The following is a 25,334-nucleotide window of genomic DNA, read 5'->3' as shown; positions in this document are numbered from 1 at the left end:
TTAAAGAGCTACTAAAATGAAGGTGGGAAGAGAGGGGCGTTCATATACAGAGTGAGAAGAGGTTGGGCTCTGGCCTGGAAAAATGAAGACTGAGATGCACTATGTTGAGTTTTATGAAGGATAGGAATAGTATGAATAATAACTTGTTTATGGAATACTGGGAAATTAGAGCTGGCGTGAAAGATGAATACTTTGAGGTGAATACTTGAACAGATGGTTACTTGACAGTCCCTGCACAGTGAGTGGTTCAGTCATGGTGCTTATTAGCTCAGAATTTTTGAGAGCAATCTGGAAAAAGGCTGTGGGTTAGATGGTTCCTTAACTATTGAAGGTAGTTGGGGATGTTTGTGATGGAGCCCTAGTTTACTTCAGTTCAGTATTTGTAAATAAATTATATTAATATAATACCTTAAAAAACGGTTTAAGCACTCTAATCATTCAGTTCTCATGATAGTCATTTACTGAGCTTTGACTGCGGGCAAGAGACTCTGCTGGGAATCGAAAGATGGGAAAGATGGGTCGTGCTGAAGTTTCCAATCTGTATCGCCACCCAGAAGCACTGTCATTAAATTAATTTGAGGGCATAATGTGTTTCATTTGCTTTTACTTATATTTTGAGGCCAGAGAATGTTTAGTTATTTTATGAGTTCAGGATTGATATTGTGAAGGAGCTGAATAAATAAAAGTTCTCTTCTTGCTATTATTTTGTTTTCATACCTCTACCCAGGCTACACTGTAAAGTCAGTAGAAAAGTTTATTTTAAAATTTATTTTTATTTTTAGAGTAGTTGTTCATAAAAAGCAATGTTAGAGTTAGAATTTAATGTAGAGATTATCTTCTAAAGTTCCTTATTTTACAGATAAAGGAGATGGGCCCCTGAGAACTCAGGTGACATGCTCAAGGCAGCAAAGCTTGGATGGAAGCCCAGGTTCTAGTCTTCTGTGTTTTTTTTCCTATCCAGCTGCTTCCCCCAGGAGGATCAGGGTAATTGTAGTCCAGCTTATTTCTGTGTATACACAAGCCGAAATGTGTAATGTTTTATCCCATAGTACCCAGAAGCAATTTACCATGAAGCCAGTAAAGATTCAGCTCAGGGCCTCTCACTTATAGGAGCTTTGGGGTGGGAAGGAGGAAGCCAGTTTGCAATCAGCAAACATTTCTGTAAGCATGTCTGGTCAATGACCTAAAGAGATACTGTAAGAAATGGACTCAGCCCTCCCCAAGATCCTAGTAATTTGTTGTGATCTTTTTCACATACTAAAATAAAATAAACTCACTTTTCTACCTAATTTTGAATTTGTAATTTTGTATTTTTTTTTTTAAGAAATGCCCTTCTCTTGCTCCAAGATTATATAAATTTCTGGCTCCATGAAACATGGGTCAGCTTCTGATGTCCAAACATACTATCACTTGGGAATTTCATTTAAATATTCTAAATTTCATTTCTAAGTGCATTTTTATTAAAAAATTTGGACTGGACATGGTGGCTTACACCTATAATCTTAACAATTTGGGAGGTCAAGGTGGATGGATTACCTGAGGTCAGGAGTTCAAGACCAGCCTGACCAATATGCTAAAACTCTGTCTCCACTAAAAATAAAAATAAATAAATAAATAAATATATATATATATGCATATTTATATTTATGTATGCCAGGTGTGGTGGTGGGTGCCTGTAATCCCAGCTACTGGGGAGGCTGAGATGCGAGACTCGCTTGAACCCAGGAAGCAGAAGTTGCAGTGAGCCACGATTGAGCCACTGTACTCCAGCCTGGGTGACAGAACAAGACTCCATCTCAAAAAAAAAATACATTTAAATTACTTTTATTTTTATATTTAATTTTAACTTTTGTTACAGTAATAAAGAAAAAGTTGTGTTAAAATGTTTTAAATAAAAATGGCAATCCCTTGCCTCAGCCTTCCCTACCCCTTGATATTTTCTCCAGTTAACTACTTTTAAACCTTTTATGTTTTTCTGAATTTTACCTCTATATTATTTATTAATGACTTACTTTCTTAATTGATCAGTTTTAGACATTATGTATTGGGTTGCTATAATGGTAGGCAATAATTTAACTAATAAAGTGCAAACACCCCTTGTTTCTCCTCACATTTCCCCAAAATAGTTAAGTCACAATTTTTGCTTACTTTAGTCATCAGTATTTATATTATCATTGACTGTGTAAATATTGTTCACATCAGAAGCAATTATTAGCCTATGGCATCCTTTCTCATGTAACTTTTTGTTTGTCCTAGACCTTAATAATAATCTTAGTTTCTTCTGCCTAATTTTCTGTGTATATGTCACTGCTTTTCCTTTTTTTTTGGTAAAACTTTTTGTTTTCCCCAGAGTTCACAATTGCTTTGATTTTCCTTTTGCTTCATTTTCTGTGTATTTAGCCAAATATATCATCAGAACTGCCAAACATCTATCATATCAATATTACTTTTGGAAATGGTCAAGCATATTGGATAATCTACCAATCCTCCCTCCTACCCTTTTTCCCTAGAGACCTCCTCCTGCTCTAATATGGACTGATTTTTTTCTCGTGTCTAAAAATTACATCATAATAAGGCTTTGATGAGGATGTTTGGTAAGGATGACACTCAGTGGGCTCTTTCTAAATCCTAGGGAATTGTCTACACATTATAAGTAATTTCACATAAGCCAAGTTTGAAAGTGTGTTTTAGGTATCTAATGTCATAGAAGGACTTCCTTCATTTTCTCCTTGACTAGGTTTATATAGTAGAGTGAAGAGAATGCTCCTGATTCTGGATAAAGATGGATAAAGTACTATATCTGGATGCCTGAAATGTCTAGTGACTAAAAGTAGAATTTGCTAATATATAATTCTAATCCTATTTCTTGACATATATATTAACCTTAGGATCAGTCACCTGAATTTTGAATTCCAAACAATTACTAAGAATATATTCCCAGACAATTTCTTATTATCCTCATGCTCATAGTGACACTTGCTGCTATAAAAACTAGTTTTAATATAGGTAAGTTAAATATAATTTTAAACAATATTTTTTAAACATGGCACAAAATTGTTTTACATACTAGTACTTATTAGTTGCATTAGAAGCTTTACGTAATAGTGGAGAATTAACTATACTAGTTTCAATAATAGCTTTTTATTTCAATACTTTACATATGCAGAATATGTAGTTATTTTTTACTGTGTACTTTCAGAGTAGGCCAATAGCGTTATTTTACTTTGCTGAAGTAGAAATTAAAGTCATTGAAATTCATGATTAAGTTTTCTTATGGGAACTTCTTGTTCTCAGATAATTCATCCCCCTGTAAAGGAGGATTAGTCTTTTCCTAGATAATCCACATGTAAACCATGGAAGACAGATTTTTTGGGAAGTAGACACTTTTTTTTTCAGTGTGTTTCACTATATTTTAATCTCATTCCTTTTTGAGATTGATGCAACTCAAATGTCATGCTATTCAGCTGAAGTCTTATAGAACATGGCTGTCTACTTTCATCTGGTTTTTTAAAATTTACTTCCTGAGAATATTGCTGGAAGAAAAAAATGTTTTTAAATATTTACAGTCTTGGTTGAAACACTTAGCCCTGGTAACCTTTACAAGCAGAGGTTAAATATGTATGATCAAATCATTCTCCCCAAATGCACTGCCTCTGGAATGCCCCTGGCCTCTGCCTAGACCTGTAGCTTTGAAGCAACGACACATCTCAGGATGCACCACCCTTCACCCTTCCTTTTCTGTCTTCAGCAGTATTGTCCACTGAGAGTTGTGGACAGACAAGGGAGGGCTGAATCCCCAGGGGTAGGGATAGTCTGCCTTGTATGCCAATTTTTTCCCCAGTTAACGAATTGGGTGGTGGTGGGGTTCATGCTGAGGGATGGGTGGGGTCAGAGAAACACCACCCAAAGATTTTGCCAGGATTATGACATTTCCCCTGCAGTTTTGGATACTTTACACTGAATTATTTTTCTATTTTTATGTGTTGTATAAGGGGTTACTTGCATTTATATTATATAACTGGATGCCTACCAAAAATATATGTGTTTACTCAGTCAATTGACTATGTAAACTTCTGGTTTATTTCATCAGTTACAGTCCACATCGCGTCTCTCTGAAGAACAGTTAAAGTGTCTTCTGGATGAATGCATAGTTAAACAAAAATCCATCATTAAACTTTCTTCAGAAAGAGAAAATGAAGACATTGAGGATGTAATACCTATGTTCCCCCAGCTTTCCAGGTCCATCATCTCTAAATTACTAAATGAATCAGGAACAAAAGTCCAGAAAACTGAGGCAGAAGATGCAGATATGCTTGAGAGTGCAGAACGTGAAGCTTCTAAAGGCTACTATCTCACTAAAGCCTTGACTGGACATCGCATGTCAGAAGCTCTTGTCACTGAAGTAGAGAATATGAAATACCTTCAGTTTTCCAAGAATGATATTATTAGTGACACAAAAGACTATTTTATGTCAAAGACTCTTGGCATTGGGAGACTGAAAAGGCCCTCCTTCTTGGATGATCCACTGTATGGTATCAGTGTGAGCCTTTCATCAGAAGACCAACATCTGAAACTCAATTCTCCAGAGAAAACAAAAGCAGGTGAGGCTTGGCGAACTTGTGTTTTGCTAAATAAGTCTTAAAAGCACCTCAATATAAAGGTATTATTGTTTAAATTAGAGTAGGATAAGAAGGTATGTCTGTAAGTCACAGGTAGCATCAGTAAGAGCATGCAAACATAAAACCTATTTCCCAATGGTTTTATGAAATCATATAATTTTCATATAAGGGGTAAGGAAAGGATCCAGTTTCAGCTTTCTACTTATGGCTAGCCAATTTTCCCAGCACTGTTTATTAAATAGGGAATCCTTTCCCCATTTCTTGTTTCTCTCAGGTTTGTCAAAGATCAGATGGCTGTAGATGTGTAGTATTATTTCTGAGGGCTCTATTCTGTTCCATTGATCTATATCTCTGTTTTGGTACCAGTACCATGCTGTTTTGGTTACTGTAGCCTTGTAGTATAGTTTAAAGTCAGGTAGCGTGATGCCTCCAGCTTTGTTCTTTTGGCTTAGGATTGTCTCAGCAATGTGGGGTCTTTTTTGGTTCCATATGAACTTTAAAGCAGTTTTTTCCAATTCTGTGAAGAAAGTCATTGGTAGCTTAATGGGGGTGGCATTGAATCTATAAATTACCTTGGGCAGTATGGCCATTTTCACAATATTGATTCTTCGTATCCATGAACATGATATGTTCTTCCATTTGTTTGTGTCCTCTTTTATTTCACTGAGCAGTGGTTTGTAGTTCTCCTTGAAGAGGTCCTTTACATCCCTTGTAAGTTGGATTCCTAGGTATTTTATTCTCTTTGAAGCAATTGTGAATGGAAGTTCATTCATGATTTGGCTCTCTGTCTGTTACTGGTGTATAAGAATGCTTGTGATTTTTGCACATTGGTTTTGTATCCTGAGACTTTGCTGAAGTTGCTTATCAGCTTAAGGAGATTTTGGGCAGAGACGATGGGGTTTTCTAAATATACAATCATGTCATCTGCAAACAGGGACAATTTGACTTCTTCTTTTCCTAATTGAATACCCTTGATTTCTTTCTCTTGCCTGATTGCCCTAGCCAGAACTTCCAAACTATGTTAAATAGGAATGGTGAGAGAAGACATCCCTGCCTTGTGCCAGTTTTCAAAGGGAATGCTTCCAATTTTTGCCCATTCAGTATGATATTGGCTGTGGGTTTGTCATAAATAGCTCTTATTATTTTGAGATACGTTCCATCAATACCGAATTTATTGAGAGTTTTTAGCATGAAGGGCTGTTGAATTTTGTCAAAGGCCTTTTCTGCATCTATTGACATAATCATGTGGTTTTTGTCTTTGGTTCTGTTTATATGCTGGATTACGTTTATTGATTTGCATATGTTGAACCAGCCTTGCATCCCAGGGATGAAGCCTACTTGATCATGGTGGATAAGCTTTTTGATGTGCTGCTGGATTCGGTTTGCCAGTATTTTATTGAGGATTTTTGAATCGATGTTCATCAGGGATATTGGTCTAAAATGCTCTATTTTTGTGTGTGTGTCTCTACCAGGCTTTGGTATCAGGATGATGTTGGCCTCATAAAATGAGTTAGGGAGGATTCCTTCTTTTTCTATTGATTGGAATAGAGTCAGAAGGAATGGTGTCAGCTCCTCCTTGTACCTCTGGTAGAATTTGGCTGTGAATCCATCTGGTCCTGGACTTTTTTTGGTTGGTAGGCTATTATTGCCTCAATTTCAGAGCCTGCTGTTGGTCTATTCAGGGATTCAACTTCTTCCTGGTTTAGTCTTGGGAGAGTGTAAGTGTCCAGGAAATTATCCATTTCTTCTAGGTTTTCTAGTTTATTTGCGTAGAGGTGTTTATAGTATTCTCTGATGGTAGTTTGTATTTCTGTGGGGTCGGTGGTGATATCCCCTTTATCATTTTTTATTGCGTCTATTTGATTCTTCTCTCTTTTCTTCTTTATTAGTCTTGCTAGCAGTCTGTCAATTTTGTTGGTCTTTTCAAAAAACCAGCTCCTGGATTCATTGATATTTTGGAGGGTTTTTTATCTCTCTCCTTCAGTTCTGCTCTGATCTTAGTTATTTCTTGCCTTCTGCTAGCTTTTGAATGTGTTTGCTCTTGCTTCTCTAGTTCTTTTAATTGTGATGTTAGGGTGTCCATTTTAGATCTTTCCTGCTTTCTCTTGTGGGCATTTAGTGCTATAAATTTTCCTCTACACACTGCTTTAAATGTGTCCCAGAGATTCTGGTATGTCATATCTTTGTTCTCATTGGTTTTAAAGAACATCTTTATTTCTGCCTTCATTTCATTATGTACCCAGTAGTCATTCAGGAGCAGGTTATTCAGTTTCCATGTAGTTGAGTGGTTTTGATTGAGTTTCTTAGTCCTAAGTTCTAGTTTGATTGCACTGTGGTCTGAGAGACAGTTTGTTATAATTTCTGTACTTTTACATTTGCTGAGGAGTGCTTTACTTCCAACTATGTGGTCAATTTTGGAATAAGTGCGATGTGGTGCTGAGAAGAATGTATATTCTGTTGATTTGGGGTAGAGAGTTCTGTAGATATTTATTAGGTCTGCTTGGTGCAGAGTTGAGTTCAATTCCTGGATATCCTTGTTAACTTTCTGTCTCGTTGATCTGCCTGATGTTGACAGTGGGGTGTTAAAGTCTGCCATTATTATTGTATGAGAGTCTAAGTCTCTTCGTAAGTCTCTAAGGACTTACTTTATGAATCTGGGTGTTCCTGTATTGGGTGCATATATATTTAGGATAGTTAGCTCTTCCTGATGAATTGATCCCTTCACCATTATGTAATGGCCTTCTTTGTCTGTTTTGATCTTTGATGGTTTAAAGTCTGTTTTATCAGAGACTAGGATTGCAACCCCTGCTTTTTTTTTTGTTTTCCATTTGCTTGGTAGATCTTCCTCCATCCCTTTATTTTGAGCCTATGTGTGTCTCTGCATGTGAGATGGGTCTCCTGAATACAGCAAACTGATGGGTCTTGACTCTTTATCCAATTTGCCAGTCTGTGTCTTTTAATTGGACCATTTAGTCCATTTACATTTAAGGTTAATATTGTTATGTGTGAACTTGATCCTGTCATTATGGTATTAGCTGGTTATTTTTCTCATTAGTTGATGCAGTTTCTTCCTAGCATCGATGGTCTTTACGTTTTGGCATGTTTTTGCAATGGATGGTACCAGTTGTTTCTTTCCATGTTTAGTGCTTCTTTCGGGATCTCTTGTAGGGCAGGCCTGGTGGTGACAAAATCTCTAATCATTTGCTTGTCTGTAAAGGATTTTATTTCTCCATCACTTATGAAACTTAGTTTGGCTGGATATGAAATTCTGGATTGAAAATTCTTTTCTTTAAGAATGTTGAATATTGGTCCCCACTCTCTTCTGGCTTGTAGAGTTTCTGCTGAGAGATCTGCTGTTAGTCTGATGGGCTTCCCTTTGTGCGTAACCCAACCTTTCTCTCTGGCTGCCCTTAACATTTTTTCCCTCATTTCAACTTTGGTGAATCTGACAATTATGTGTCTTGGAGTTGCTCTTCTCGAGGAGTATCCTTGTGGCATTCTCTGTATTTCCTGAATTTGAATGTTGGCCTGACTTACTAGGTTGGGGAAGTTCTCCTGGATGATATCCTGCAGAGTGTTTTCCAACTTAGTTCCATTTTCTCCGTCACTTTCAGGCTCACCAATCAGACGTAGATTTGGTCTTTTCACATAATCCCATATTTCTTGGAGGCTTTGTTCATTTCTTTTTACTCTTTTTTCTCTACACTTCTCTTCTTGCTTCATTTCATTCATTTGATCTTCAATCACTGATACTCTTTCTTCCAGCTGATCGAGTCGGTTACTGAAGCTTATGCATTTGTCACATAGTTCTTGTGTCATGGTTTTCGTCTTTATCAGTTCTTTTATGGTCTTCTCTGCATTGATTATTCTAGTTATCCATTCATCCATTCTTTTTTCAAGGTTTTTAGTTTCTTTGCACTGGGTACATAGTTCTTCCTTTAGCTCTGAGAAGGTTGATCGACGGAAGCCTTCTTCTCTTAACTCATCAAAGTCATTGTCCATCCAGCTTTGTTCCGTTGCTGGCGATGAGCTGTGTTCCTTTGGAGGGGGAGATGCGCTCTGATTTTTTGAATTTCCAGCTTTTCTGTACTGCTTTTTCCTCATCTTTGTGGTTTTATCTGCCTTTGGTCTTTGATGATAGTGATGTACTGATTGGGTTTTGGTGTGGGTGTCCTTTCTGTTTGTTAGTTTTCCTTCTAACAGTCAGGACCCTCAGCTGCAGAGTTTGACTGAGGTCCACTCCAGACCCTATTTGCCTGGGTATCAGCAGCGGAGGCTGCAGAAGATAGAATATTGCTGAACAGCAAGTGTTGCTGTCTGATTCTTGCTCTGGAAGCTTTGTCTCAGAGGTGTACCCAGCTGTGTGAGTTATGAGGTGTCGGTCAGCACCTAGTGGGGGGTATCACCTAGTTAGGATACTCAGGGGTCAAGGACCCACTTGAGCAGGCAGTCTGTCCATTCTCAGATCTCAACATCCATGCTGGGGGACCCACTGCTCTCTTCAAAGCTGTCAGACAGGGACATTTACATCTGCAGAGGTTTCTGCTGCTTTTTGTTTAGCTATGCCCTGTCCCCAGAGGTGGAGTCTACAGAGGCAGGCAGGCCTCCTTGAGCTGCGGTGGGCTCCACCCAATTCGAGCTTCCTGGTGGCTTTGTTTATGTACTTAAGTCTCAGCAATGGTGGGCGCCCCTCCCCCAGCCTTGCTGCCACCTTGCAGTTAGATCTCAGACGGCTGTGCTAGCAATGAGGGAGGCTCCGTGGGCGTGGAACCCTCCGGGCCGGGTGTGGGATATAATCTCCTGGTGTGCCATTTGCTAAGACCCTTGGTAAAGCACAGTATTAGGGTGGGAGTTACCCGATTTTCCAGATGTTGTGTGTCTCATTTTCCCTTGGCTAGGAAAAGAAATTCCCTTCCCCCTTGTGCTTCCCAGGTGAGGCGATGCCTCGCCCTGCTTCAGCTCTTGCTGGTCGGGCTGCACCCGCTGACCAGCACGGACTGTCCGACACGCCCCAGTGAGATGAACCTTGTACAGAAGAAATCACCCGTCTTCTGTGTCGCTCACGCTGGGAGCTGGAGGCTGGAGCTCTTCCTATTTGGCCATCTTGGGCGCCCCCCCGCATAAAAGAATTTAAATGTATAACCAGTTTTCGAATAAAATACTGAAAATATGGTTCACATTTATTGTTTACATTACCAATGAAAGTAGGTAATGCTGCTTAAGAATTATGTAAGTCGCATATTCTATATAAAGATTTGGGTTTTTTGTTTCTTACATGAAATTTCACAAACTGTAATTAAAAAAAATTTTTTTTAAATTGGCATCATAATTATATAAATTTTGGGGGTAAAGTGTGATGATTTGATGCATGTAAACAATGTGAGATGAGTAAATCAAGCTAATTTACATATCTATCACCTCACCATTTTTTGTGGTAAAACACTTGAAATTTACTCTTATTTTGAAACATATAATATGTGATTAGTGACTGTAGTTGCCCTACTGTGCAATTCATCTCAAAATTTATTCTTCCTAAGTGAAACTTGGTACCCCTTAGCCAACAACTCTCTGTTCCCTTTTTCCCTGTCTTCATCCTCTAGCCACTGGTAACTTCCATTCTGCTCTCCACTTCCATGAGTTTGACTTTTTAAGATTCTGCATATAAGTGAGATCATGCAGTGTTTGTCTTTCTGTGCTTGGTTTCCACTTAGCATAATGTTTTCCAGGCTCATCAATGTTGTCAGGAATTAAAGAATCTTTCTTTTTTTTTTGTAAGGCTAAATATTATTCCATTGTGTTTATATACCACATTTTCTTTATCCATTCATCCATTCATGGACACTTAGGTTGATTCCATGTCTTGGCTATTGTGAGTAATGCTGCAATGAATATGAAAGTGCAGGTATCTCTCTGACATATTGATTTCAGTTCCTTTGGACATATACCCAGCAGTGGAATTACTAGATCATATGATAGTCCTATTTTTAGTGTTTTGAGGAGCCTCCAACAGTTTTCCATAATGGCTATACTAATTACATTTCTGCCAGCAGTGTCAGGGTTCCTTTTTGTCCACAGCTTTGCCAAAACTTATCTTTCATCTTTTTTTTTTTTTTGAGACGGAGTCTCTCTCTGTCACCCAGACTGGAGTGCAGTGTGTGATGGCACAACCTTGGCTCACTGCAAGCTCCACCTCCTCGGTTTGAGCAATTCTCCTGCCTCAGCCTCCTGAGTAGCTGGGATTACAGGCATGTGCCACCACGCCCAGCAAATTTTTGTATTTTTAGTAGAGATAGGGTCTCACCACGTTGGCCAATCTTGTCTGGAACTCCTGACCTCAAATGATCCACCTGCCTTGGCCTCACAAAGTACTGGGATTACAGGCATAAGCCACCACGCTCGGCCTCTTTCATCTTTTGATAATAGCTGTTCTAACAGGTGTGAGGTAGCATCTCATTTTGGTTTTAATTTACTTTTTCTTAATGATTGGTGATGTTAAGTATTTTTTCATGAACCTGTTTGCCATTTTTATGTCTTCTTTTGGGAAATGTCTGTTCAGGTCTTTTGCCTATTTTTTAAATTGTGTTTTTTATTTTTATTTTTGCTTTTGAGTTGAGTTCCTTATATAGTTTGGATATTAACCCCTTATCAGATGTGCAGTTTGAAAATTTTCTCCTACTTCACACATTGTCTCTTTACTTTGTTCACTGATATAATCCCATTTTTCTATTTTTGCCTGTATCTTCAAGGTCATATTAAAAAAAAAATCACTACTTGGACCAATATCATGGAGCATTTCCCCTGTGTTTTATTCTAGTAGTTTTATAGTTTTGGGTCTTATATTTGGGTCTTATATTTCTATCTTTAATTCATTTTGATTTGATTTTTATACATGGAGTGAGATAAGGATCAAATTATATTATTCTGCATATGGATATTCAGTTTTCCCAACACCTTTCCCCATTGTGCGTTCTTGGCATCTTTGTCAAAAATCAATTGACCATAAATGCATGAGTTTATTTCTGGGCTTTCTGTCTTGTTCTGTTGACTGAAGTATCTGTTTTTATGCCAGTACCATGTTGTTGCAATTATAATTGTGTTATACTTTGAAATATATATTTATTTATATATTTAAAAAATATATAAATAAATATATATTTCAAAGTATATATTTCAGCTGGAGGGTGTGTGATACCTCCAGCTTTGTTCTTTTTGCTCAAGATTGCTTTGGCTATTCAGGGTCTATTGTGGTTCCATGCAGATTTAAGGATTGTTTTTTTCTTTCTGTGAAAATGACATTGGAATTTTGATAGGTATTGCATTAAATCTATAGATGACTTTGGATAGTGTGAACATTTTAACTATTAATTCTTTCAATCCATGAATATGGTACATCTTTTTTTTTTGAGACAGAGTCTCACCCTGTCACCCAGGCTGGAGTGCAATGGCATGATCTTGGCTCACTGCAACCTCCACCTCCCAGGTTCAAGCAATTCTCCTGCCTCAGCTTCCCGAGCAGCCAAAATTATGGGCGTGCGTCACCATGCCTGGCTATTTTTTTTTTCTATCTTTAGTAGAAATGGTGTTTCACCATGTTGGCTAGGCTGGGAACATGGAACATCTTGTAATTGATTTGCATTTTCTTTACTTTCATCAGTGTTCTGTAGTTGTCAATATATAGTTCTTTCAACTCCTTGGTTAAATTTACTCCTAAGTATTTCTTTTTTATTAGAGACAATTGTTAATGGGATTGTTTTCTTAATTTCCTATTTGGATAGTTTGTTCTTAATGTATAGAAATGCTCTTGATTTTTGTATGTTGATTTTATTTCCTATTAGGATGCCTTTTGTTTGTTTTTCTTGCCTAACTCTGGCCAGGACATTAAGCACTATGTTGCAAAAAAAGTGGTCGGAGTGGGCATCCTTGTGGAGCAGCTTTCCACTTTTCACTGTTGAGTATGATGTTAGTTACAGATTTATCTTACATGGCCTTTATTATGTTGAGGTACATTACCTCTGTACCTAATCTGTTGAGAATTTTTATCATGAAATGGTGTTGAATTTTGTCAAATGCTTTTTCTGCATCTATTGAGATTATCATATGGTTTTTATTCATTTTATTAATGTGGTATATCCCACTTATTAATTTGCATATGTTGAACCATCCTTGCATACTAGGGATAAAGCCCACTTGATCATGTGAGTGATTCTTTTAATTGCTTTTGAATTCGGTTTGCTAGTATTTTGTTAAGGATTTCCACATCTGTGTTTATCAGGGATATTGGGTGTAATTTTTTATTTTTCTTGTAGTATTCTTGTCTGGCTTTGATATTAGGGTAATGCTGGCCTTGTAAAATGAGTTCAGAAGTCTTTCTTCCACTTCAATTTTTTGGAAGAGTTTGAGAAGCACTGGTATTAGTTCTTCTTTAAATGTTTCGTAGAATTCAGTAGTGAAGCCATCTGGCCCTGGGCCTTTTTTTGATAGGAGGCTTTTTATTACTGAGTCAACCTCCTTGCTCATTAGTGGTCTGTTCAGATTTTCTACTTCTTTATGATTCAGTCTTGATAGGATGTATGTGTCTAGGAATCTGTTCACTTCTAGGTTATCCAATATAATATCTAGGTTATTATATGTTGGCATATAATTTTACATAGTAGTTTCTAATTACCCTTTGTATTTATTTGCTATCAGTTGTAATGTCTCCTCTTTCATTTCATTTTTGTTTTGTTTTAAATAAGCAGAAGTTTTTAGCTTTAAGACTTTAAAAAGTAGTTGTTATTGCTTTCTAATAGCACAACAAATGTAAATTTGTTGGGGGATATTTGAAACATACAGAAAAGTGTAGAAGATAAAATCATTGTCCAGACCTATTCATTGCTAATATTAACATTCATCTTTTTTCTAGTTGTATATTTTAAATTGTCTTCATATTCTTCTTACAGTATATTCTTCTATTTTTTTCTTTTATATTTTGAACATTTTGTTACTAAATATTCTTCTAAATCATTCATTATAATGGCTGCAAATGTATCCTACTGATGTATCATAATTTAAGCATTTCTTTATTTTTGGTCATTTGTATTAATACTTTTTGTATAAGCTAAAACTATCATGAGACAAAAGTATGGTCATAATCATTATCTTCCCATTACATGATGATATGATGAGTTCAGAGGATTTTATTTATTTGAGTTTTCTTTCTTTCTTTTCCTAGTTAGTCTAGCTAAGGGTTTGTCAATTTTGTTTATCTTTTCAAAAAGCGAACTCTTAGTTTTGTTGATTTTTTTTTTCTATTGTTTCTAGTCTCTATTTCATTTGTTTTGGCTCTAATATTTGTTATTTTCTTTCTTCTGCTAACTTTGGACTTAGTTGGTTCTTTTTCTAGTTTTTTGAGGTTTAACATTAGATTGTTTATTTGAGATTTTTTCTTTTTTGATAATAGGCATTTATTGTTATGTATTTCCCACTTAGAACTGCTTTTGTCAGCATCCCATTAGTTTTGATATGTTGTGTTTCCATTTTTGTTTGTCTCAAAATATAGTTTGATATCCTTTTTTTCCCCTCTGACCTATTGTTTGTTTAGGAGCACGTTGTTTAATTTCCACATATTTGTGAATTTTCCAAGATTTCTTGTTATTGATTTCTAGTTTTATGCCATTGTGATCAGAAAAAATATTTGATATGATTAAAATCCTCTTAAATTTGTTAAGACTTGTTTTGTGGCCAATCCTGGAGAATGTCCCATGTGTGCTTGAGAGGAATGTGTATTTTCTTGCTGTAGGATGTGAAGTTTTGTATATGACTGTGAGGTTCATTTGATTTAAAGTGTAATTCAAGCTCAATGTTTTCTTGTTGATTTTCTATCTAGATGATCTGTTCATCATTGAAAGTGGGGTATTGAGGTCCTCTACTCATATACTATTGCAGTCTATCTCTCAGATCATGTAACAGTTGCTTTTTATATTTAGGTGTTCCAATGTTGGATGTGTGTATGTTTACAATTATGTCCTCTTAATGAAATGACCCCTTTATCATTATATAGTGACCTTCTTTGTCTCTTTGTGTAGCTTTTGACTTAAAGTCTATTTTGTCTGATATAAGTATAGCTACCCTTGCTCTCTTTTGGTTTCCATTTGCATGGAATAACTTTTCTATCCCTTCACTTTGTCTATGTATTTCCTTACTAGTAAAGTGAGTCTCTCATAGATAGCATATAGTTGGCCTTTTATTTTATTTTTTTAAAACTCATTCAGCTACCCTATGTGTTTTGACTGGCAACTTTAATCCATTTACATTCAAGGTAATTGCTGATAGGTGAGGACTTGCTACTGCCATTTTGTAATTTGTTTCTGTTTGTTTTGTAGATATGTTTTTTCTTCCTCTCTTGCTACTTTCCTTTGTGGTTTGATAATTTTCTGTGGTGGTATGCTTTGAATCTTTTCCTTTTGTTTTTTTGTGCAACTATTATAGGTTTTTATTTGTGTTTACCATCAGGTTTACATAAAACATCTTGTACTGGCTGGGCATGGTTGTACGTACCTGTAGCCCCATCTACTTGGAAACGTGAAGTGGGAGAATCACTTTGGCCCAGGAGTTTGAGTCCTGTCTGGGCAATATAGCAAGACTCCATCTCTTTAAAAAATAATAATAATAAAAAAACGCAAAAAATATTATTATAACAGGCTGTTTTAAGGTGATAACAACTTAACTTTTATTGCATATAAAATCTCAATACTTTAACTTCCTCCCCCCAACATCTTTTATGATTTAGATGTCAAATTTTACATCTTTTTGTAATTTGGATTCCTTTAACAATTTATTATAGCTGCATTTGTTTTTAATAGTTTTGTTTTTTAACTCTCATAATACAGAGAAAATTCCTTTACACACCATCCTTACAGTATTATTCTGAATATGACTATGTCTTACTTATACCATTTAGTGCTTTTTGCTTTTATAAGTTTTATGTATCAATTGGGAGCCTTTTATTTCAGCTTAGCTCCCTTTAGCATTTCCTGTAAGGCAGGCCTAGTGGTGATAAACTTCCTTAGTTTTTGTTTGGGAAAGTTTTTATTTATCCCTTATTGCTGAGGAATAGCTTTGCTGAGTGACATATTCTTGGTTGCCAGTTTTGTTTTCCTTCTGCACTTTGACTATATTATTTCACTCTTTTATGGCTTGCAGGGATTCTGCTGAGAAATCTACTGATTGCTGTTTTGGGACTCCCTTGAATGTGATACATTTCTGATCTCTTACCACTTTCAGGATTTTTTGTCTTTGTTTTGTTATTTTAATTTAATTTAATTTTATTTTGAGGCAGAGTCTTGTTTTGTCACCCAGACTGGAGTGCAGTGGCATGATCTCGGTTCACTGCAGCCTCCTGGGTTCAAGCGATTCTCCTGCCTCAGCCTCCTGAGTAGCTGAGACTATAGGTGTGTGCCACCATGACAGCAAATTTTTGTATTTTTAGTAGAGAGGGGGTTTCAGCATATTGGCCAGGCTGGTCTTGAACTCCTGACCTCGTGATCTGCTTGCCTCAGCCTCCCAAAGTGCTGGGATTACAGGAGTGAACCACCGCGCCCAGCCATCTTTGTTTTTCAGTAGTTTGATTATGATTTGTGTTGGTGCACTTATCTTTGGCTTGAATTTAATTGGAAATCTCTGAGCTTTCTACACCTGAATGTTGTCATATTTCTACAAATTTTGGAAATTTTCAGCCATATTTTCTTAAATATATTTTCTGGGCCTTTTTCTTTATCATATCTTTCTTAGAATTATATTAGAAGGAAGTTAGTTCTCTTGATGGTGTCCCATAATTTATGTAGGCTTTCTTCATTCTTTTTTCATAGATCTCCATTTTCTTCAGGGTCCATTATTGGAGCTTTATTAGTTTCTTTTTGTTGTGTCACATTTCCCTGATTCTTTCTAAACCTTGATGTCTACACATTTGAGGAAATGGCCACCTCTTTTGGCCTTGAAGGTTTTCTTTCACAGTGGTAGAGCTTCACTAGTTAGTTTAGCATTTGATTATGGGTGGGCTAGCTGGTAGCAACCCCAGACAGGTAGACCTTGCTGTTGGGTTGCTGTTGGGCCAGCCTGCTGCCTGTGCTTTGAGGTCGAGTGGAACTTCTGGCTGTGCTCTGTGGTCTGATAAGACAGATCACTAGCTGGACTCCACAGTTAGGTGGAGCTACTGACTGGGCTCTGTGATAGCCTCTGATTGCACAGGGTTGCATGTTGTTTTCCCTGGCTGGGAAGTACTGCTGTTTTTAATCTATAGCTGGGCAGGGCTGTGTGCTGGGCTCAGAGACTGGGCGAGGTTTCTGTGGTTCTGCTCAGCCATTCGGGATGGGCCAGGCTATGATCTAGAGAAATGCATGGCACTTAAGCACTCACTGCTTAAGCAAAGCACTGAGTCTTTGTGGGGTCACCATGCAGCTGCTGGGGTTGGGTGGGGCCAGGTAATTTCCTCCACAGATATTCATTCATTGGCTTGCGCTTGCCTCCCAGCCTGGGAAGCCTTAAGCAGAACATGAAGGCTTGGTAGGGTTAGGCTAGTTGGCTGCTGGGGTTGGGTGGGGCCAGTTGCTACCCTCCTTAGGTAATCACTGACCTGCCCTTGCTGCCTGGCCTGGGGAAGGCTTAAGGAGCACCAGAGCTAGGTGGGGAAGCTGGCTAGGGAATGAAGCCTGGCAGATCAGTTGACTGTACTTCCTGCAGGACAATGCTAATGCTGTTGGCTAGTTTCTCTGGTGGAGTGCCTCCATTGGCTAGAATGCAGAGCCACTGCCAAGATCCATGTGCTTGCTTCTGTGAGTCTCACTTTTGTTCTTTGTTTCTGGCTGATCCTAGGTGGTCTAGCCCTGCCTGCACTCCCCGTGTTTCCTGGGAGATAATAATGAGTGGGCTTCCTGCTCAGGGTCCCAGAGTGTTGGGGAAGCTGAATGTTTGCCTCTAACTCTCTTTTCCCACTGTAGAAACTGTGGGCCCAGGGGAGTCCTCTGTGTGTGGTGCTGTGCTGGCTTGAGGTGTGGCAGGGTTTGGGGGAGTGGTGATGTGGTTAAAGTGAAACCATTCCTCTATTCCACTTACCCCTTGAATGAGGCTTTTTTGCAGTTATGTGGTCCAAGGGGGTGTCCCAGCCTTTCAAGTTCAAGGAGTTTGCTAGTATTAATGAAGATATTCTTGTCTGTAAATAGTTAGTTGTTGGTTGGATTTTTGTTGGGGGTATGGGAGCTGAGCAGCTCCCATTGTGCCATCTTGCTGACTGGAACTTCCAGCTGTAATGTTTTTATCTAGCAGCAGAGTTCACTTACAAATGCAATTCAGTTAGATGGGTGTGGCTTGCTTTCTCCACACCAAAGATCTTCGTTTAATAAATGAACTATGAAAACTTTGTTCTACTCTGAAATTGCAGTATATTGTCCTTCTTTTCAGATAAAGGGTTTTTATTAGAGAGAAAGTATCTGAATCTCCTCTGACTTCTGTAATCAAACTTACTAAATGGAATGCAATGGTTTCTTGTGTATGGCATCTCATTCCCATGGAGTCCATACGTAGGGGGGTTTAGAACAGTAATTTGCTAAAATATGACTTTATTTTTATGTGAACATGAGTCACACTGATGCCTATCTGTCACTGGGTAGAGCATGACAAGATAGAATGAATTGGAACTTAATGTGACTTAATGGAAAGAAGCTATAGAGACATAGAACATGGCTCTGATTATACCAGATAATCTTAATATGCAGTTATAACAATTAACCCTATGAGTATGGAGGATTAAGATGTCATAGGCGTGAATATGTGAACCATATTTTACTTTCTATTTATTACATAATAAGCTCTAAGGAATAGATCCTACATTATTACTTTGAGCATGTTAGAATATCTGAAGTTGGAGTTTTACTGACCTCATTATTTACAATTATTAAAATAACTTGCTGATCAATTTTTTTCTAAAATACTAAATTGTACATTATGTGCTTTCTACAAAAGTGTGCGTCAAAGCTGAATGCTGTGTCAGTTTTCTTGACAAAAAGCCCTTTGAAGAGGTAACTAATGAGGAGTTGCTGCGTGTTCGGCTGTTACATTTCTGTTCTACCTCCTCGGCAAATAGATACACAACAGCGTGATTCTGATTAGATTTCTGGAAGCAGAGAGGAAGAAAATAAGTAAAGCCATTTATTGTTTTGTCTTTCAATAGCAAGTATTACTGATATGTAGTTGTCTTTTCCTTGATGTGCTGAGATCTGTTTCAGCTATTTCAATTCTGCTTCTAAAAGGCAGAGTCAGATAAGGCTTCAAAATAAGAACCAATCTCAGTGACCTTGAAGACCAGTTTAAATGGTGGTATTGAAAAATAAGGATTTGCTTATCCGTTGTATTAAAAGTTTTCAGTGTGAAACACATTATCAATATTTGTGCTTTAAGCTTCATGGTAACCATTATTATTTGAATTTTTGAATACAAGGTTCAGTAAATTCGGCATTGTACTCACCAGTTACTGGGGTTTTAGGGGATCAATAAATAGTACTCTTCTCTTCCTCACCCGGGTCAGAACCAATTGAGAGAGAGAGATTCTGACAAATGGCGATCAAGGAGGTTTGCTTTATTGCTGATGAAATGTAGAGGATTGTCATGATCTGGGTGGGCAGCCAGATAGGCTTCTAATGCTATGCCTTTAAAATAAACGTACCCAACCAGTCACTGGCAGAGATCAGAGATGGAAAACCTCAGGCATCATCTGTAGAAACGTGTCCATGTGAAACCAATGGGATGGAGGAGCAAAGCATGGAGCCCTGGGGAGCAGGGTCAGGTGGGAGTTGGGTGCTGACTCCTGAGGAGGCAGGAGCTGAGCTGAGCATGCCATTTCATCCCCCAAACTTAGCTTCCCGCAGACATTGTAGAGAGTGTGAAGTGAGGCCAGGATGCTTCCACTGCAAGTTCCTCCTTACGGGAGCATGAGGAGAGTGGGGAGTAAGTGTTCTCAGGTCACACTTAACCTCAGAGACAATCCTGAATGTACTGGCACTTCCGAAGCAAAAAGCACCAGGTCTGTGGGTTAGTGCGGTATTTAATCAAATTATCTTGTACTGAGTTGCTTTCTAGGTAATCAAAGCAAAAGCCATCGGTGCTTGTATAGTATTCTCCCTTCCTACTGAGCATTTGAGCTAATTATTAACAGAAATTCATAAAATAAAGATGAACATGGTATTAGCAAATAACAAACATAGTAAAATAGGGCAAAAAGCGACACAAAATCAGTTGTGCAGTAAAAAACAGGGACAGAACTGCACTAATTATTTAAGAAAAACAAAGTAGAATTTCTCATAGGACCTGTTGAGTGAACAGTATTCTTGAAAAATTCTAGAAGTTAGCAGGGAGGAAGGGATAGGGAGTTACTGATTAAAGGATACAAAATTACAGCTATATAGGAGAAATAATAAGTTCTAATATTCTATAGCACTATGTGGTGACTGTAGTCAACAATAATATGTATTTTCAGGTATCAGCTAGAAGAGAGGATTTTGAATGTTCTTAACACAAAGAAATGATAAATGAGGTGATGGGTATGCCATTTACCTGATTTGACCCCTAGACTTTGTATGTATTAAAATATCACTGCGTACCGTATAGATATGTACAATTATGTGTCAGTTTAAAAGTCTATAGTAAATGCAATAAGAGTCATATAAGTTTTGTTTTCTTTTTTTAAATAATACCTCTGAATGAAAACTGGAGTGACCAGCTGTCTTGGATTGCTCAGAAGTGTCATGCTTTTACCATTGAATGTTCCATGTCCCAGGAAATCCTCAGTCTCTAGCAAACTGGAATGGTTGGTCACTCTAAATTGAAACTGTGAACATAAAACCAAAGAGCAGATTAGTTACTCAAAGGACCAAACTAAGGGAGTCCAAGTAAGTAGCAGAATCCCAGGCTAGAACCTAGATTAGCAGAGGGAGGGTGGCCTACCACCCACCATTGGGATGCAGCCTAGTGGTTAGAAACAGTGGTTCTGGGTAGGGAAGACCTGGGTTTGAATCCTTGCTCTGCTGCTAGATGGAGATCTCAGGCAAGTTACTTAATTTCTCTCTCTCTGCTCTACACCTTGATTTCCTTATCTATAATATAAGATGGCTTAATACCCTGGAGGGTTGTAATGAGGATCAAATGAGAATATTCACATAAAATCATTAGCTCTGTGACTGGACTTGGTTGGCTTACATGGCATTTAACATTGTCATGAGATTTTTCCATAAAAGCCTGGATCTCTGACATTTCTGACAAATCAGCAAGTTCTACCACCACCCACGGGAGCTGAGTAGCAGATGCTCCCCTTAGAAGGCATGTGTGTTCTCCAAGAGGACACAGCCCCCGCCCAGCCCTCTCTACTTCATGGGCTTGGTCCTTTGGAGACATTGAGTTTCCATTCCGTGTTGTAAGTCTCCTCTGCTTGTAGTGCAGTCCGACCACCACTGGGAGCTTGTTAGAAATGCAGGGCCCCTAAGGGCCCACCCGCAACCTGAGGCATGAGAATTTTCATTTTAATAAGATCCCTGATGATACTTCCTGGCAATAAAGTTTGAGAAGCACTGTTACAAACCACAGAGCATTATTCCTAACCACAGTGAGTATCAAGATCATCTGGGGAGTTTTCTGCTTGTTTGTTTTCTAGCTGTGTCCAAGGACCTATCCAGACTTGCTGAAATCAGAGTTCCTGGGTTGGAATGTCCAGGCTGCTAAATTAATGCTAGTGATAGGATTGTACTGTGAACACTTGAGAACTATAGATTCCAGTTTAGATGAAAGATAGCTCATTATGTTATCTTATTGGGATCCTCAGATTAAAAAAAAAGTTTTACTAATAATGACGACTATATAATCTGAATATATTTGAGGTTGCAATTTTGCCTATTGATTGTAACTTGCTAGATGAGGCCTGGTTGCCAGCGGATTGACTTTTGGTAAGGGTGTTGCAGTGGTTTGAAGGGGGTATGTGTTGGCGTATGTCCTTAGTCATACCACCTGAACGGTTTCAAGGGAACTAGATCGTTTCAGAAAATTTTCTTCATTATAATGTAGTCTTACTGGTTTGCAGGAGAGCAGTGAGATTCTAGAAACAGTGACCCTATTAGCTGATTTTTTTCCATTAAAAATATTTTGGATAGCTCTTAGGGAAGTCCTTAACTCATCATTGCCTTAATAGTTTTCCAATTGTCTCAAACAGGGTGTGCCTTCAGACCTAATAGTTATTATTTGTTAAATTACTTTTCCAAGACTACACATTGCTTCTTCAATGCCCTTAGTAACTTAACCTCCTTTTGTATGGTCAAACCAACCCTCTTCCAGAGTTTATTTGGCCAAGATATCAGAGATGCCGTATTAGAAATTTCTAGTGTTAATACATTTTTAAATATAAAACCTTACTGTATAGTAAGTTTATATTTGATTAATTTACATTTTCAATTTACTTTCAACTAATTTTCTTTAATTCTTCTTAAGGTAGACATTTCATATAAATATTTGCTATTGATCATTTTCTTTATCATTTTGTTTAGCAGTATGAAATGAACAAAGGCATGCTTGAGAGTTTTGATATTTAATTGTAATGTCCTTATCACTTTATCAATTATTGGAAACTTCTGATTCTGTCGCTCCATTCAAATTGGGTAAAGTAAAAAGTTACTGAAGATCCGCTATTGTGACTGTAAGCTAGATCTATGGACTAGTGGTGTCAGCATCAGCTGGAAGCTTGTTAGAAATGTAGAGTCTCAGCCAGGCACTGTGGCTCACGCCTGTTATCCCAGCACTTTGGGAGGCCCAAACGGGCAGATCACCAGAGGTCGGGAGTTCGAGACCAGCCTGACCAACATGAAGAAACCCCATCTCTATTAAAAATACAAAATTAGCTGAGTATGGTGATGCATGCCTGTAATCCCAGCTACTCGGGAGGCTGAGGCAGGAGAATCGCTTGAACTTGGGAGGTGGAGGTTGTGGTGAACTGAGATCACGCCATTGCACTCCAGCCTGGGCAACAACAACAAAAAGAAGAGTAGAGTCCCAGGCCCACTGCAGACCTACTGAATCAGAGTCTGAATTTTAAGATACCCCAGCAGGTGATTTGTGTGCATGTTAAAGAGTGAGAAGCTCTGGACTAAATGGTTTACTACTTACTTCTACTTTAGGATGATCAAAAATAGATGGTGGTGGTGAAAATAATGTACAGAAAGTACCTTCCTCTTAGAGCAAGCTTGCCCTGGGGCCCTCCTTTGAGTTCTCTACTCTTTCCTCGTTGATATTTTATTTGGAGACACATATAGCCAGTGTGGAACTATCTGTGCTTTGCATACTTTTGATTGTCCAGTCTCTCTACTTGCATCTGCCTGGAGCCGGTCTGTCATTTAAGCTATACTGAGTCTGTTCCTTAGCTGGTGCTGCCTCTTACCTCTGGCTGCATGTTAGAACCACCTGGTGAGATTTAAAACAGATTAGCACCTCGGTTCCATCCCAGATGAGTTAAATCAATTTCTAGAGGTGGGTTCTGGCATCGGTCATTTAAGTCAGTTTCTGAGAACAGGGTCTGGGTGATTCTGATGGGCAGCCATGCTTTAAAACCCCAGGGCCCCATGATATTCATTCTTCATCCATCTACCATCCATTCATTCATCGATCTACCCCACAAACACTTCATGAGTTTCTACTGTGTATTAGATGCTTTTCTAAGTTCCAAGAGTTTTTCAGCCTCAGCACTGTTAGCACTTTTAGCTGGACATTTGAAGGGCTGTCTGGTGCATTGTAGGGTGTTTAATGGAATCCCTGGCTTTTACTCACTTGATGTCAGTAGTGACCTCTGCAGTTATGACAAACAAAAATCTCCCCAGAAATTGCAAAAAAAGTTCTTTGGGGGCAGAATTTCCCCCAATTGAGGACCATTGTTCTAGGTCTATTGATGAAGAAGTTTAAGTGCCTAAAGACAGACACTTAAAACAGATAATTACAGTAGGGTGGGACAAGCATAGTAAGAGCTTCAGGACAAAGTACATAGACAACACTACAGAGGGATGGGAGTGGCATTTAAGCTGAGCCTCCAAGGATGAGTGGTTATACGCTGGGTGTGCAAAAAGGAGAACACTGCATAGTGAGAATAGCACTTACGAAGGTGTGAAACTATTATGGGATATTGTGATCCACTTTTCATTCATCCCACCTCCCTCTACCTCCGGTTTAATATTTCTTCTCCTCGTGTTGACAGTGTCACTACATTTATCACTTTGCTCTGAAACTGCAAGTCATCTGCCCTTAATTACAAGGTTGAGTCTTCTTTTAATAACAGCTTTATTGAGATATAATTTATATATTTGTATTAGTTTCCTATGGTTGTCACAACAAATTACCACAACAGAAATTTATTCTGTCACAGTTTTGGAGGCCGGAATTTTGAAATCAAGGTATCACCAAGGCCGCACACCACCTGGAGGCCCTAGGAGAGAACGCTAGAACGCTTCCATGCTTCTTCCAGCTTCTCCTGGCTATGGGCATTCCTGGCTTCATGGCCACGTCACTCCAGTCTCTGCCTCCCTCTTCACGTTGCCTCCCTCCATCTGTGTGTGTTAATCTCCCTCTGTCTTTTTTGTATAACAACACTTCTTATTGAATGTAGGGCCCACCCAAAGAATCTAGGATGATCTTCTTATCTCAAGATGCTTAATTTAATTGCATCTAGAAAGACCCCTTTCACAAGTTACAGGGATGAGGATGTGAGTTTTTGGGAGCCACTGTTCACCAGCTTCCTACAATTCATCCAATTAAAAGTGTACAATTCAATGGTTTGTAGTATATTTACAGAGTTGTGCCTCCATCACCACTATCAATTTTATATTTTTTTCACCCCCCACAATGCAACATTGTAGGTATTAGTAATCACTTCCCATTTTTCCCCAACCCCAGCCCTAGGCAATCACCAGTCTTTCTGTGAATTTGCCTAGTCTGAACATTTCATATGAATGGAATCATACGGTATATGGCCTTTTGTGACAGGCTTCTTACACTTAGCATAATGTCTTCAAGATTCATCCATGTTGTAGCATGTATCCATACTCTACTCTTTTCCATTGTTGAATAAGTCTCAATTGTATGGATATATCACATTTTCTTATCCATTCATCATTTGATGGACATTTGGGTTGTTTCCACTTTTTGGCTATTACATACAATGTTGATATGAACACTTGTGTACAAGTTTTTGTGTGGATGTATGCTTTCATTTCTCTTGGGCATATACCTAGAAATGGAATTGCCAGGTCTCTGGTAACCTTCTCAGGAACTGCCAGACTGTTTCTAAAGCTGCTGCACCATTTTCCATTCCTACCAGTCATGCATGAAGGTTCTAGTTTCTCCTGTTTCTCTTTGTCTTTTAAAAATTTAGTTCTATTGTCAATTCTGCATTTTCTGATAACCTTCTCACCAAGGGTAGAAAAATATTTCCATTCCGTTTCTGTTAATGTCACAATTCTTTTTCTCTCACTTTAAGAAATGAAAGGCGATCAGTTCTTATCTATTCTGCATATAACGTTTACTTTTGGTCTCACTCTACTTCCCAGAAACTTAGTAGAAAGCAAAATATTAACTTCCGTGTGTGTCTCCACATCCATAGTCATTTTAGCTCCAAAACCTATAGTGTTCTCCCTGAGCTGTAAGCTCAATGAGAGTAGGCGC

The 25,334-nt window shown here is 38.2% G+C and overlaps 1 protein-coding gene across 2 annotated transcripts in view; it reads left to right on the top strand.

Annotated features, from left to right (window-relative positions):
* Positions 1–25,334, top strand: part of FSIP1 (fibrous sheath interacting protein 1) — a 193,451-nt gene that overhangs the window by 165,696 nt on the left and 2,421 nt on the right. The window contains exon 11 of one of the 2 annotated variants that reach the window (XM_008017084.3): positions 4,091–4,601. The exons of the other annotated variant lie outside the window; for it this stretch is intronic. Within the exon in view, the coding sequence (XP_008015275.3) occupies positions 4,091–4,601 (511 nt within the window). The remainder of the gene's footprint in view (positions 1–4,090; positions 4,602–25,334) is intronic. 2 annotated transcript variants of the gene reach the window in all.

This window comes from Chlorocebus sabaeus, chromosome 26, assembly GCF_047675955.1.
Source record: "Chlorocebus sabaeus isolate Y175 chromosome 26, mChlSab1.0.hap1, whole genome shotgun sequence".
Lineage (NCBI taxonomy): Eukaryota > Metazoa > Chordata > Mammalia > Primates > Cercopithecidae > Chlorocebus > Chlorocebus sabaeus.
Note: the sequence above shows the minus strand (reverse complement) of the source record. Positions and strands in the feature narration are given on the sequence as shown.